The 14,350-nt window shown below is 39.4% G+C and overlaps 1 protein-coding gene across 1 annotated transcript in view; it reads left to right on the forward strand.

Annotated features, from left to right (window-relative positions):
- Positions 1-975: 975 nt before the first annotated feature.
- gabrr2a (gamma-aminobutyric acid type A receptor subunit rho2a) overlaps positions 976-14,350 on the forward strand; it is a 65,226-nt gene continuing 51,851 nt past the window's right edge. The window contains exons 1-2 of the mRNA XM_067479433.1: positions 976-1,436; positions 9,198-9,304. Of these exons, the coding sequence (XP_067335534.1) occupies positions 1,315-1,436; positions 9,198-9,304 (229 nt within the window). The 5' untranslated portion in view covers positions 976-1,314. The remainder of the gene's footprint in view (positions 1,437-9,197; positions 9,305-14,350) is intronic.

Here is a 14,350-nt window from a genome sequence, read left to right on the forward strand (position 1 = left end):
ACCCCCACGCCAGTATACTGTATATAATAGTATGTATAATAGCCATATTTAATAGAGGAAAACATGCCAGCTAATTCATGCAATAATCCCACTGGGGGCGACTGTGGTGCAGAAGGTAAAGCAGCACCAATCCAAGGATTTTTGTCAAATGTCGAGGTGTCCTTCAGCAAGACACTGAACCCCAACTTAGTTGCTCCTGCTGAGTGTAGGCCAGCTGCATTGCATCTCCCCCATCGTTGTATGAGTGTGTGTGATTGTGATTGTGAATGGGTCAATGAGAAGCAGTGGAAAGTGCTTTGAGTACCAATAAGAAAAGCATTATTTAAGTGTAGACCATTTACCATTTACCTTGAAAAGTCAGTGTAAAGAGGGCTTGTGTTCAGCATCATCATCCCTCCCATCCTTGATCCCTGTGTAGATCAGGGGTGGGAGGGGCACTCCAGAGGAGAGAGATGAGTAGGGACCCTAAGGTTAAGAAGGAAAACTAAAATAAAGAAGATCTTTTTTGATCTGCTTATATCATCACTTTAAAATATGAGTGGATAGCCTGATACTGAGCCTTAGGATCAGCTCAAAACAACTTTATACAAGGTAGAAATGACTTCATCCATTTGTAATGGATACACATTGACCATGAGAGCAGTGTCCAGTGCTTTGAACAACAAACACATTTATGCGGCCATAGCGATGGAGTTGCCGTGTTACACATTCTGTTAAGATGAGCTGGGAATCAAACCAACAGCTGCAACTGTGAAAAAGTGTGTATGAATTAATCAAAACGTTCATACAGTATACTCCACAGGATGAGAGATGAAGGATTCTGTCCATGCCATCCAGAAATGCTTTTTCTGGCCCTGCACTGTGGAGAAGTGAGGAAGCATTTAAACTGCTCCTTCATGTCCCTCCTTCATGCTGAGTGAAACGTGATTTCTATGTTGAAGCTTTTATTTACAAGGGGGAGGAATAATCCGCCTCTGGAGTCGTGTCATGCCAGCCTGCAAATAATCTGTGTGTGTGTGTGTGTGTGTGTGTGTTTATTTTCCCTAGGAGCATTTAGGCTACAGATGTTCATCCTCTCTTTCTCTGTCTCTCTCTCCCTTCTGTCTGTCTGTCTCGTGAGGGGATAAGTGCAGACAGCGCAGAGGAGCGCGCGCATACACGTTTCTCCTGCAGCCTCGCGCAGCAGAGACGATGCCATGACCGAGGAGGTGTCCTTCCTGAGCTAAGAACCATGCACTGCCGGCTGAGCCCTGCTGGAATGAACCGACTGAAAGGAATTTTCAAGGGACTCACCTGTGGATTCGCGCCATCAAAATGCCTTATTTGACCAAACCAGTTATTATACTTCTGTGTCTGGTCGTCACCGGTGAATGCCGTAAGCACGGACACCGGGAGCGGAGATGGACTGGTACTGTGGAGAGCGAGAAGCATGGCACGTAAGTCTTAACAAAATTTATGGGGAAATGCAGAGAAATTGGCACACATTCATCAAATGACAGATTTACTTAACATTGTTAAGTGAATACACATTATCTCAATATTTGCAGGTTAATGTGGACTTTCTTTAACTGGGGTCAGTGGAACAACAGGTTTAAAAGGAGTAGTGGAGCTGGTGGATCACTTTACAATAGTACTTATTTGTGGAAAAAAAATCATTTCCTATAAAAAAATACAATTGTAAAAAACTCATTATGAGACGTCAAAAGGAGGCTCCCCAAGCTCTATCCACTGGATAAAACGTGAAGATATATTATATAGTATATGCTGGGTAAAATGTACAAAGTCATAGCTGTTTCTATTCAATTGTCCACTTAAAGTATATCCAAAAAACAACAGAAATTTCCTGTCTGTGTAATTGAAGAACCGCCCCCCAAATAATCGGCTGCATTAACTTCTCTCTAGAACTGAAAAAAACCTGATGATAATCACCTTGATGAAGGAGGGTTTATCATTATATTAGTCTGCATTTGTTTCAGCCTAGCATTTAAAAAAAAAACAAAACAAAAAAAAACTCCTGAGTGGGTGTATGCATAAACAGAATATTCTTTATCCATAGAGTCAGATTGAACTGGAACTTTTTGGAGACCTATGTTGATCTTTCAGTGTTACTTTAGTCCCTAAATGATGTAGCTTCCTGTGATCCACACAATGTGATTTTATGTGAGGCATGTGAGAGGTTAGAAAGAGGCAACAGATAACAAAATCTAGTGCATTTTAAAAGGCAAATGGATTGGACTTATTACTGTTAAGTGCTTTGGCAAAGATTCACACAAATATTCAGTACACTGATGGGGGTGAAAGTGCCTGCAAGGCATTGACCTGTTCAATAGGAGTGGTTGTGGGTTCAAAAGGACACTTTGACATGCTGCCGGACAGTGGCCACAAAACAACTCTAGTATCCATCATTTGTTCAAATGCCTAAATCAGGCAGCATTAGATTTTATCAGACACAGACAAGTAAAGTAAAGTTTGTGTGAATAACTGAGGTGGAGTCAGTGACACTATCATGCAGCGAGCAATTAGGGTGGAGGTAAGTGTGACACCACTGCTCTTTCTTTTGACTTGTCTTCTCTGGTTTCTCATAACAATGGCCACTCTCATTTACATTTACATTTACATTTAGTCATTTAGCCGACGCTTTTATCCAAAGCGACTTACAAGTGAGGTACACGGCAAGCAAAAATCTAAGCTAAAATCATTCCCCAATACCTTAACCAAGATGTTGTTTTTTTACATTGTTTTTTTGACATTGTTGTATGTTGCAGCAGTCATATGGGATTTATGAGCATACACCAGAGATCAGAAAAAGCAAATATGAGTCTTTTTGGAAGGCAGTGACTCACAATTTCTGTTGATGCTTGGTTTGGAGAATTGTACTGTTAGGAGGAGCTATGAATCACTGCACTTCCAGTTTGTGTCTTTTTTTTTTTTTTTGCTTTTTCAGAAAATGCAAAGAACAACTAAACCATATTTTAAAGTGAGACTGACTGTCTTTACAAATGGGTCCTACAGGTCATCTGTGCAAGCAGGTTATTTTCAGCTCATAACTATATTGCCAAACAGTTGCCAAAAGAAAGTTTACATACACTCGTTATAAACATGACAGTAGAGGCAATTTTGGGCTTTTAAGGATTTCTTTTAAGTATTTTTTTTTTCCTTTTGGTGAAGAAGGATGATTTAAAAGACAATTTAATTGGGTTGAGCTCAGGACTTTGGGAAAGTCAGTCCATTTTATCCATTCCACAAGAACCTTCTTTCTGTGCTTGGGCTCATTGTCCTGTTGTTTTCTGTCAGAATTAAAAAGAATCATGAGTTGAAGGGCAGTACTGTGGGCGTGTTCAAGCTGTCCATTGTAATTGGGCTATGTTCCACTCCCTTTAACTGAAAAAACCTCCATCAGAACCAGGCTCAGGTTGGGCGCCCATCTGCCTTGACTAGTTGGGGTTAATGGAAAGTGGAGAGAGAAAAGAAAAGAGCAACAAAAAGCAACAGCAAAACTTTGGGCTGGTTGATAGGACAAGTACCTGTGCTCTGGTAAACACATAGCTCAAAAGCTATGGACATCTGCAGAAAGGGACAGAGACAGGGAGAAAGAGAAGTAGAAAGACAACTACAGGAGAAAGAACACACAAAGTTAATGTCATACAGTGGTGACAAGAGGAGGAGAGTAGCTCAGTCAGTCGAGGGGTGGGTCTCCCAGCACTCTAAGCCTATAGCATCATGTGTATAACTAACTATAAGCTTTATCAAAGAGGAAGGTTTTAAGCCTAGACTGAAAAGCAGAGAGGGTGTCTGCTTCCTGAATCTGAACTTGGAGCTGGTTCCACAGGAGAGGAGCTTGATAGCTAAATGCTCTGCCTCCCATTCTACCTTTGGAAATTCTGGGAACCACAAGTAGGCCTGCATTCTGAGATCAAAGTGGTCTACTGGGATGATATGGTGCTATGAGATCTTCTATATATGATTGAGCATGACCATTCAGAGCTTTTTATGTAAGAAGCAGGGTTTTAAATTCTATACTAGATTTTATGGGAAGCCAATGGAGAAAACCATTTTGGATTAATTGCAGGCTCTTTAGGGAGTTACTGGCGCATACAGAAAGTAGGGAATTACAGTAGTCCAACCTAGAAGTAACAAATCCATGGACTAGCTTTTCAGCATCACTTTGAGACAGGATGCTCCAAATTTTGTCCGTTCCATAGGTGGAAGAAGGCTATTCTACAGATTTGTTTTATATGTGGGGTAAAGGACAAATCCTGGACAAAAATAACTCCAAGGTTCCTTGCAGTAGTACTGGAGGCCAGAGTTATGCAATCTAGAGTTACAATATGGTTGGATAGCATATTTCTGGGTTTTTCAGGCCCAAAGGGGTTGGCTGTAGCTCAGTTGGTAAGGCAGTTGACCATGTTCCACAGGGTCAGTGGTTCAATCCCTCCTCCTGGCTACATGTTGAAGTGTCCTTGGGCAAGACGCTGAACCCCAAGTTGCTCCCGGTGGGTCAGGTGAGCACCTTGCATGGCAGCCACTGCCATCGGTGTGTGTATGAGTGTGTGTGTGTGTGAATGTGAATCAACATTGTAAAGCGCTTTGGATAAAAGTGCTATATAAGCAACTATTTACCAAATACTAAGACTTCAGTTTTGTCTGAGTTTAGAAGTAAGGAATTGTGGAGCATCCAGGCCTTTATGTCTTGTAGGCTTGAAGCTTGATTAAGTGATGTTTTTTTCAATGGTTCCAAAGATAGATATAGCTAAGTGTTTTCTAATAATGTTGCCTAAAGGAGACGTATATAAAGTAAAAGGTATTGGTCCTAACACAGAGCCTAACTAACTTCGTAGCTAACCTTTGTATACATGAAGGATTCATCATTAAAATGAACACATTGGAATCTATCAGATAAGATTTAAACCAACCTAGTGCAGTTACTTTAATCTCCATTTCATGTTTCTGTCTCTGTAATAATATGTTGTGATCAATGGTATCGAATGCAGCCCTAATATATAATGGAACAAGTATAGAGACTAGCCCAATATCTGAATCCAAGAAAAGATCGTTGGTGGCGATATTGGTCTGTAATTGGCTAAAACAGCTGGGTCAAGACAGGGTTTTTTAAGTAGTGGTTTGATTACAGCTAATTTATAGGCCTGTGGTACATAGACTGTTTCTAAACATAGATTGATTATATCTAATACAAACATGTCTATTAAGGGTAAAGCTTTAGCAGTCTAGTTGGAATAGGGTCTAGCAGACATGTTGTTAGTCTAGATGAGGTAATAATTGAAGTTAGCTCAGCGAGATCTGTGGGTAAAAAGCAGTCTAAGTGGGATTGGGGCTTTATTTGATGATTCTAGCACTGTTGTACATAAGGAACTATCTGTAATATTTGGGGGGAGGATCTGGTGAATTTTTTCTCTAATAGCTACAATTTTATTCATAAAGAAAGTCATGAAGTCATTGCTGCTCAGAGTTAAGGGAAAACTAGGCTCAACAGAACTATGGCTCTTAGTCAGCCTGGCTACAGTGCTGAACAGAAACCGGGGGTTGTTCCTGTTTTCTTCTATTAATGATGAATAATATTTTGTTCTGACATTATGGGGGACTTTTTTGCACATTCTTAAACTGTTTTTCCAGGCTGAACAGGAACGCCACTAATCCTTTTTCTTGCTAACTTTCGTGTTGCGTGATTTAATTTGAGAGTTTGAGAACGATTTCATGGAGATCGCCTCTTCTTTACTGCTTTCTTTTTTAGATTGCCCCTTTACACTATAGATTATTGTACGTAGTGAGACTGCAGAATTGTCAACAAGATAATCAACTAAAGTGCAGGACTACAAGTTAAGGTGGCTACCCTTCATTGTATTGTTATATGGTGAAGACATAATAAATGCTGTAGTCCCCTTTTCATACTCAGACCAGTTATGCTTAAGATTTCTTTATCCCTACGTAAATGCTAAAAGCAATTAAATTAAAGTCTAGAAATGTATCACAGCAAGCTGACAATTAAATTCCTTGTAACCTCATACTCTAATTATTCTATTTTCACCACTTGCTCAGCCTTGTTCAACTAAGTAGTAATGACAGGAGGAACATCAACTCTGTATGTCATATCCATATTTACGTTTTCCAATATTTAAAGTCAAATTCATTAGTCCATTATCTAAACTGCTGTTTCTCTGACGGGCCACAGGGTACTGCATTCTAGTTTCAGGAGTATTGAAACCAGAGTACTAAGAAGAAACTGAAACTCACACAGGCATAGAGAGGACCTGCTTCACAAAGAAAAGCCCTCCACAATGCTGTTTTTTTTTTTTTTTATAATTATTGCCCATCATGACAAACTCTTCATGATGCAGCTCATCTCATTTTCAGATTGTAGCAAAACTTTGTTACATGAATTAAGGTGGCATCTAAAGCGCTGCTAAAAAGGATGATTAGACATATTAGATTTGGAGTTTGTTTTGCATTTTTATTTTTAAATGTAGTTGATTTTAGTGACCACACAGCGAAAGCTCAAATTCTCTGAAAAATCTAATAGGATTTCACATGTTTTCAGGTTTATGTAAATTGTAGTTTATGTACTGCTGAATTTCTAAGCTATTTGTGTTACTACTATTAGAAAGTTATACTATGTCAAGTATGGCACATTGTGTTCTTATTATCAAAATAATCAATAAGCTTTATTTGTTCTTGTGTGTGACCCTTCTGAATATTTCACCAATTATTTTGTGCTTTATTGTTACTGAGAAAAACTCATTAAAGTAAACCATGTTTACACGCACTGAACTGGAAATATATGCTTCATTTAGTTTCAATATATGCATATAGTTTTCGCTATTTTTTCAGACTGGTCACATCCAAAAACAGTATCATTACTATTGCATACCAAAACTATAGATTTTTATATCCCTTATGCCAATACAACAGGGACCTGGTACAAAACTATTTTGGGACCTTTGGAAAACTATTATGATTTTACATTTAACATTCTCATCCACTGATTGACTTGGAAAACAAACAATAAATGAGGAACCTTCCATTTCCATAGACATGTGCTATTGCTAACTTCATGTATTTCTATAATTCTCATTTTAATTATCAAGTACATTGTTACAGTCCATGTATAGGTTAGAAGCCTCTGGTCAAGTTTTGTCCTAAGGGAGATGGACGGCAGTTTGAAACAGTTCAGCTCCAAACACACCCACCACACTGCTCTTCAGCTCATGGTACTGCTATCAAAACTGACAGAAAACACCACATTGCTAATAAATGAGGGTAAAATGGTCAAGCCTATGACCATACAATAAATGAATGAATTTTATGAGGAAGAATGTTGAGCAAGTGGATCTTTAACCACTGTATGAGATGCTGAGTGGCTTGGAGATTCCACCCCCTGATCTATACTGTTTACATTTAAATGTAGCTCTACGTTAGACAGTTTATGGTTGATGCTACATTTCTGTCCATCTATCTATTATCTGTGTTCTCACTGTGCTTGTTTGGGAATCCTCCAGGTACTCTAGTTTACTTCTACAGCCCAAAGACCTGCATGTCAGGTTAACTGGTGACTCAATATTGCCACAAGGTGTGAATGTGAGTGTGGATGGCTATCTGTCTGTGCATGTCTTTCTATGTTGCCCCAAAGATAGACTGGAGACCTGTTCAGGGTGGACGCTGCCTACATTAAATATCTTATTTGTCCAGAAAATCTGCGTCAAACCATTTCTGCCCAATGACATTGTCAAAGCCCAAAAAAATCCATTCAGATAGAATGCAACTGGGCATGGTGGATGCAATTGCTTTTGGCATCAAATATGTCCAATATAGATTGTGAAGTTAAATCTACCATCCTTTCTCAGATCTGCTGTAAATTCCTTTTATTTTCTGATTGTGTGCTGATCAAGTCAGTGAGTGCTTTCAAAGTAATTATTTTATGTGGCCCAGAAAAGCCACCTGCTGTAGTCAACTATGATCACTAACAGGAAGTTAAGAGACCTCGGGGTTGACAAATTAAAAGATGTTTCAGATCTTTCAGCACAACTAAAGTAATTTTCTGAGTGGGTTTATGTGTAGTTTCAGCACTGTATGTATAACTTTGAGACTGTGTTCAGTCAGAAAAGGGAAAATAAATTAAACCCTTTGCACCAAATTCTGCAATAACAGTCGTGTCCATCATAAGTGTATGAAAACCTTTGTACAGAACTTTAGCTTATGTCAGTTAAAAAGTGAAAAGTCTTTAACTAAACATGGTTTTAACATGGAAAGTGTTGTAACAAAAAAATTGTTTCTATTAAACTGCAAATGCAAATTTGTTACAGTAGAAATTAGTGTAATGTTTTTTAAAGTAAAAGAGTTTGTCTTTATGAAGGACAGATACAAATGACATGTTCTGTTTTGTTCTGAGGAATTGGCATCAATTATTTCTCAAAATTCTGATAAAACTCGAGGAAGGTCTCACATGATAAATAAATGTCATTGTCAGGCTAATCGCAACAGCTACAAGGCAGCTGTTCAAAGACTGACAGATATGCATTTTTTTGTTCCAGCCTCTTCACTACCACTGTTAAACACTGTGCCAGTGATAATTATTGTCTCACAGCATGACATTGTGTTCAATCAGAGACACTGATCGGGTTGCATTGCTTAATCTAAAATTTCTAATATGCATTGAACATCCACAATATGATGATTAGTTTGCATGTTAAATTCAATCAACGTCTTTCAGCACAGCGGAACATGTTCCACATGTTGATTTAGCACATGTTTTTATGCTGGATGCCCTTCCTGCCGCAACCCTCCCTTTTTTTTTTGTCCGGGTTCAGGACCGGCACCAAGGTTGCCCTTGATGGCTGGGTGGGGCCACACCTGGTGGGGTGGGATTTGAACCCACTGCCTTCTGCATCCCAACAAAATTCTCTACCACTGAGACACCATGCCCCCCATTAGTTTGTATGTTAGTTTCTGCTTATTTGAAATGCAGATTTTCTGAGGAAAGAGAGAATTATATTCAGTCTAATACACTAATACAAACACTGCAGGTAAGAAAAAAAGAAATGATTCTATGTAAATGTTCAATTTATGCAGGTTCTGTTCTCACTTGTCACAGCAGATTGAATTGGTATTCCGCGTTGTTGTCTCTTTAAAGCCAAACCTGTCTATGAGCCGACTGTGCTTTGACATTGAATGTCACCCTGCTCTAGCTCTCTGACAAAGAAGCCTCCAGATGTTACCAAGTCCCGCAAAATGAAGACAGAACACCTGCTCAGAGTAGATGATCATGACTTCACCATGAGACCAGCATTTGGAGGTAGGTGTGGAGCATATGCATTATTTTCTCAACATGCATCACCAACAGATGTAGACACAGACTCTGTTCTCTTGAGTTTTCCAAACACATGTCACCTGCTTATTTGAGATGCTAATGCACAAATAAATTTAAGATTTTTTTAATCCTTCTCCGCTTTAAGCCATTAAATGTTGGTCTCAAGGGATTCAGAATTCAATTTATTTGTAAGAAAGGCAGAATAAAAACATTTTAAATGATTAAACATGTTCAGATAATTCATTTTTTAATAATAATTCATTTTATTTATAAAGCACTTTACATTTGCTAACAAATCTCAAAGTGCTACACAAGTGGATTAAGACCAAGAATAAAACATAATAAACATGTAAAGCCTAAAAACATATAAAACATAGAATAACACAGCATTAAGGTAAAAAGTAATGATCACTTTAAAATGTTTTTCTAAACAAAAAAGTCTAACTGTTTTTTAAAACAGTCCACAGTCGGTGGTTCCCTCAGGTTCTCAGGCAGAGCATTCCATAGCCGTGGAGCAGCTTCTGAGAAGGCTCGGTCCCCCATTGTATGGAGTTTGGATCTGGGGGGGTAGAGGCGATAGGTGTTGGTGGAACGGAGGTGTCTAGTTGTAGATTGCAATGTGAGGAGTTCCTTAAGATACTGTGGGGCATTTCCATGAATGCACTGGTGGGTGAGTAGACAGACTTTATAATCAATGCGAAGGTGGATGGGGAGCCAGTGAAGTGTCCGGAGGACAGGTTTTCGAATGATAGGTGGGGGTCGAACTTGACCCCCAGGTTGCTAACAGAGTTGGCGTGGGTAATGGTGTGACCAGAAAAGGAGATACAATTTATGGGTGAGGAATGAAGCTGATGAGTGGTGCCAACTAGAAAGGCTTCGGTTTTTATGCTGTTTAGCTGAAGGAAGTTCTCTGTAATCCATGCCTTAATGTCCTCCGGGCAACAGGTGAGAGTTGACGGAAGTGTCGGTGGGGTCGGGCTCAGTCTCACGTAGAGCTGAGTATCATCAGCATAGCAGTGGAAGGAAACTCAATGCTTGCCAATGACGTGGCCCAGTGGGAGCATGTAGATGTTGAAAAGAGTCGGCCCAAGAACCGACCCCTGTGGCACCCCACAGGTGACCAAGTGTAACTGAGATTTGGCGTCCCCTAGGACCACACACCCAGCTGTATTTGTGAGATACGAACTGAACCACCCTAAGGCAGTGCCAGTAAAACCAACAGTATGCTGCAGACGATGGAGGAGAATTTTGTGGTCAACTGTATCAAAAGCGGCAGTGAGGTCCAGAAGAATTTGAAGAGATACGAAGCCCTAGTGACCCTGACCAGGGTTGTCTCTGTGCTATGGAAGGGGTGGAAACCGGATTGAAATGTTTCAAACAGATTGTGTCTTTTGAGGTGATCCTGAAGCTGGGCTAAGACAGATTTTTTTCCAGGACCTTTGATAGGAATGGAAGATTGGACATTGGACGATAATTTGCCATGACTTCAGGATCCAGGGAGGGTTTTTTTAGACGTGGTGTAATTATAGCGGTTTTCAGTGATGTAAAATGAGAAAATAGTTATTATATTTGAGTAATATTGTGATCTGGCAGTGGCAAGTGCTTTGGAGTAGTTTTTTTGATGATCCCGGTAGGCAATTTTATGGACAGTTAAGTTGGTTGAGACAAAGCGACGCTCAAGGGCCCGCCCAGCTGTTTTCATCTGTTGGAGCTCCCTTGTAAACCACGGTGCAGATTTGGAAAAAGTGACCACACATGATCTTAGAGGAGCATGGGCCTCAAGGATATTCTGGAGGCTGTTGTTATAGTAGTCCACTAGGTCTGTGACTGAGGGGAGTTCCGGGACAATGGAGAGATTTTTGATGTCAGCATTTAAGTGAGAGAGATTTATGTTTCTCAGATTCCTGAACCGGATACAACGCTGTGGGTTTGGAGACAGTGTAGACGAGGGGAAGTCCATTGAAATGATTTTGTGGTCCGAGACACCCAGGTTGTATACTTGGAGGTTAGAAATGAGGATAGAGTCAGTAATGACTAAGTCGAGGATGTGGCCCTTATGGGTGGGTACCTCAACTTTCTGCTTCAGGTTTAAGCAGTCCAGCAGTTCTAAGAACTCAGCAGCAGAATGGTTGGAAGGTGTGTCCACGTGGATGTTCAGATCTCCCAGTATCAAGACGTTGGGTGATGATGTGCTGAAAGTTGAAAGGACTTAGTACATTTCTGTGATGAAACCCGGGTGTTGCTTTGGTGGCCGGTAAATGAGAAGTATTACTATAGAGAGTGGATGTTTACATTTCATTGCCAAACATTCAAAGGTAGACAGTTAAGGAAGAGGGAGGGGTGACAGTTTCAGATTATGACTAGGCCCCCACTGCGGCCAGTGGTGCGGGCTTTTTCAAGGTAGGTATATCCGGGGGGCAGGACTCATTCAAAACTGAGTAGGCCTCGGGTTTATGCCAGGTCTCAGATGTTGCATCTCCAACGTGAATATGTGATTTAAGCAGCAGAACATATAAAAGTTTGATCAAATATCTCTCTTTGAAAGAGTTTTTTAATGATGTGTACTGTGCTTTTTTATATTATAGTATATTTTTGTTTTATTTTTATGTAACTTTCAGCAATATAAGTGGTGTACAATTCTCAGTTTTTACTTTAAACCAATACATTAATAGGAAATGTCTACTTTTATGTAAAAATTCAAATGCAGCACCCATTTTTTGTTAACCACAGAGCAGTAAAATATCTCCAGAGATTCTATTCAAACTGTTCATGTTATGGCTTTGTATAATAGTACAGTATAGTATACAGTTTAGCACAGTACAGGTTATTTAAATAATAAAACAAGATATTATGTTGCATATGTTGCAGGACTTCATGTGCTTGCAACTAACTATAGTTATTTTGCTGATTTGGCTACATTTTGGTTGGTTGTCATGCTGCAGAATGAATTTAAAACAGATCAGACATGTTCTTGTTGGTATTGTGTGATGGATTAAAATCCAAACATTTGAACGGCTAAAAACTTTTACACAGTACTGCAAATGATAATATCACATCATCATCAGGATAATTTTCTCATACTTGACAAAAGTTGCTAGGTGTTCAACATGACAAGTAAACTGACCTTTATATGTAAAGATTTTGCCCCTTTTAGCCTGTGATGTTAAGCAGAGATTTAGAGGCAACCTCCATGGGGCAGGAATGTGTGTGGTTGACCTGAGTGTGTCACAGGTCCTCCCTCAAGCCTAAAAACCAATTGCATTTCAGCATTTCCATCTAACCTCATGTCTCATAATTGATTGGTCTTTTGTGTCCAGAACCTCTGATATGAAGGGCTCTTTGATGTTAGACCAATTGAAAGTATCGACCCCTCTTTTGGAATAATTGCAAAGTATGAAGCCTCTCCAGTCTACACCCTCCACATTAATCCTGTTCACTCACCAAGCTGGAAACAGACAGGTTGAATAAAGTTTTAGATCAAGACTGGAATTAACATGACATTCTAACCAGTGTCTCAGTCTGGGTCAACAGGATGACTTTCTTACTGCTGCACTTGTATTAAGAGATTATTCTGTAAGTTACAAAGCTTTTAAAAAATCTCCCACCGGAGTTATTCCATATGCGAGCTAAAGGCTTACAAGATGTTTTATACACTTCAAGCTGCATGTCTTAATATCTTTTCAAGGCATGGGTAATTCTAAAGATAGTAGTGTTTTATCAATGTGCTATGTCAGAAAGTAGCTCAAGGCTAGGTCTTTGTTAATATGCTTAGATGTGTAGGTCTCTTGTGTCTTGTTTGTGCAATCAGATGAAACTTGTAGGATGTGCTCAAAACTCAACTGAGCTTTCATACTAATATTCGCATACTAAGAGACACCTCTTCTTCTTGAAATAGGATTGGTAAATAATGCATTTTCTTTTTACTCAGCTTCTTCATCTGATGTTGTATCTTGTTAGGAGAAGAAGATAAAATCATCATTAAGAGGAGTTGTGTTTCGGCTGTTGAATTGATTGGTACGTTGGAGGTGGAGGTGGGACTAAAAATAGCCTGGTTATAGACACAGAGTACCAGAAGAGGAAACCTGACTTTAGTCATATTAGTATAAAAAGTCTTATTTTCTACCTTTTTTCCATACAGCTGGCCTTTCTCTTGTCTGTAAGCCCATCTCTTTTTTATATTCAATTATACTTAAACATGGATTTTTCACCAAAACAGATCAGTAACCTACTGGCTTAGCTGCATCAATTAAAGAAGCTATAAATTGAAAAGGCCCCTGACAAAACCCGCAATTCCTCCATATGAGAAGCTCTAACGGCAGCTTCTTGTTGACCAAATTTAAGAGTGAATGTTTGTGAGTATATTAAGTTCCATTTAATGAAGTAAAAGTGTTTGGTTATTCATACTTCTGAATCCACACAGTCATCAAATTGTAAGAGATAAATGACTGGGTCAGAGCACCTCCAAAACAGCAGGTCTGGTGGGGTGTTGCCAGTTATGCAGTGGTCAGTACCTACCGAAAGTGGTCCAAAGAAGGAGAACCAATGAACCTGACAGGGTCATGGGTAACCCTAAGGTTAAATGATGCATGTGGGAATGAAGGATAGTGCATCAAGCTGGATTCCACAAAAGAGATATCAGAGGACACTGTCAGAGGTCTTCTGGAATTCATCCCTTGATTTTAATGTGACTGATCTGTGTAACTGCTTGACAAAAAACATCCATTATTGAACTCCATAGACTAGTTTTACTTGAAATGTCAATTTCTTCTATTGTTAGCTAAGGGAAAATCGTTACCTAGTGTAAGCACTGGTTGAAGGAATAAGCCGGCTGTTTTTATTTTCAGTAAGCCATGAATATTATATAAAACAAACTATCATAAAAGTGGATGTCAAGGCATCTTGCTCAGGCTCAAGTGTTAGACAATGGATGATGAATATGTCCATCCCCAGGACAGGATTTGAATACACCCAATATCAAAGATAATTTTAATTAAAGGGGTTCTCTAGCAATTGAGTATATAATTCTGTCAG

Source organism: Channa argus, chromosome 16 (assembly GCF_033026475.1).
Source record: "Channa argus isolate prfri chromosome 16, Channa argus male v1.0, whole genome shotgun sequence".
Taxonomy (NCBI): Eukaryota; Metazoa; Chordata; class Actinopteri; order Anabantiformes; family Channidae; genus Channa; species Channa argus.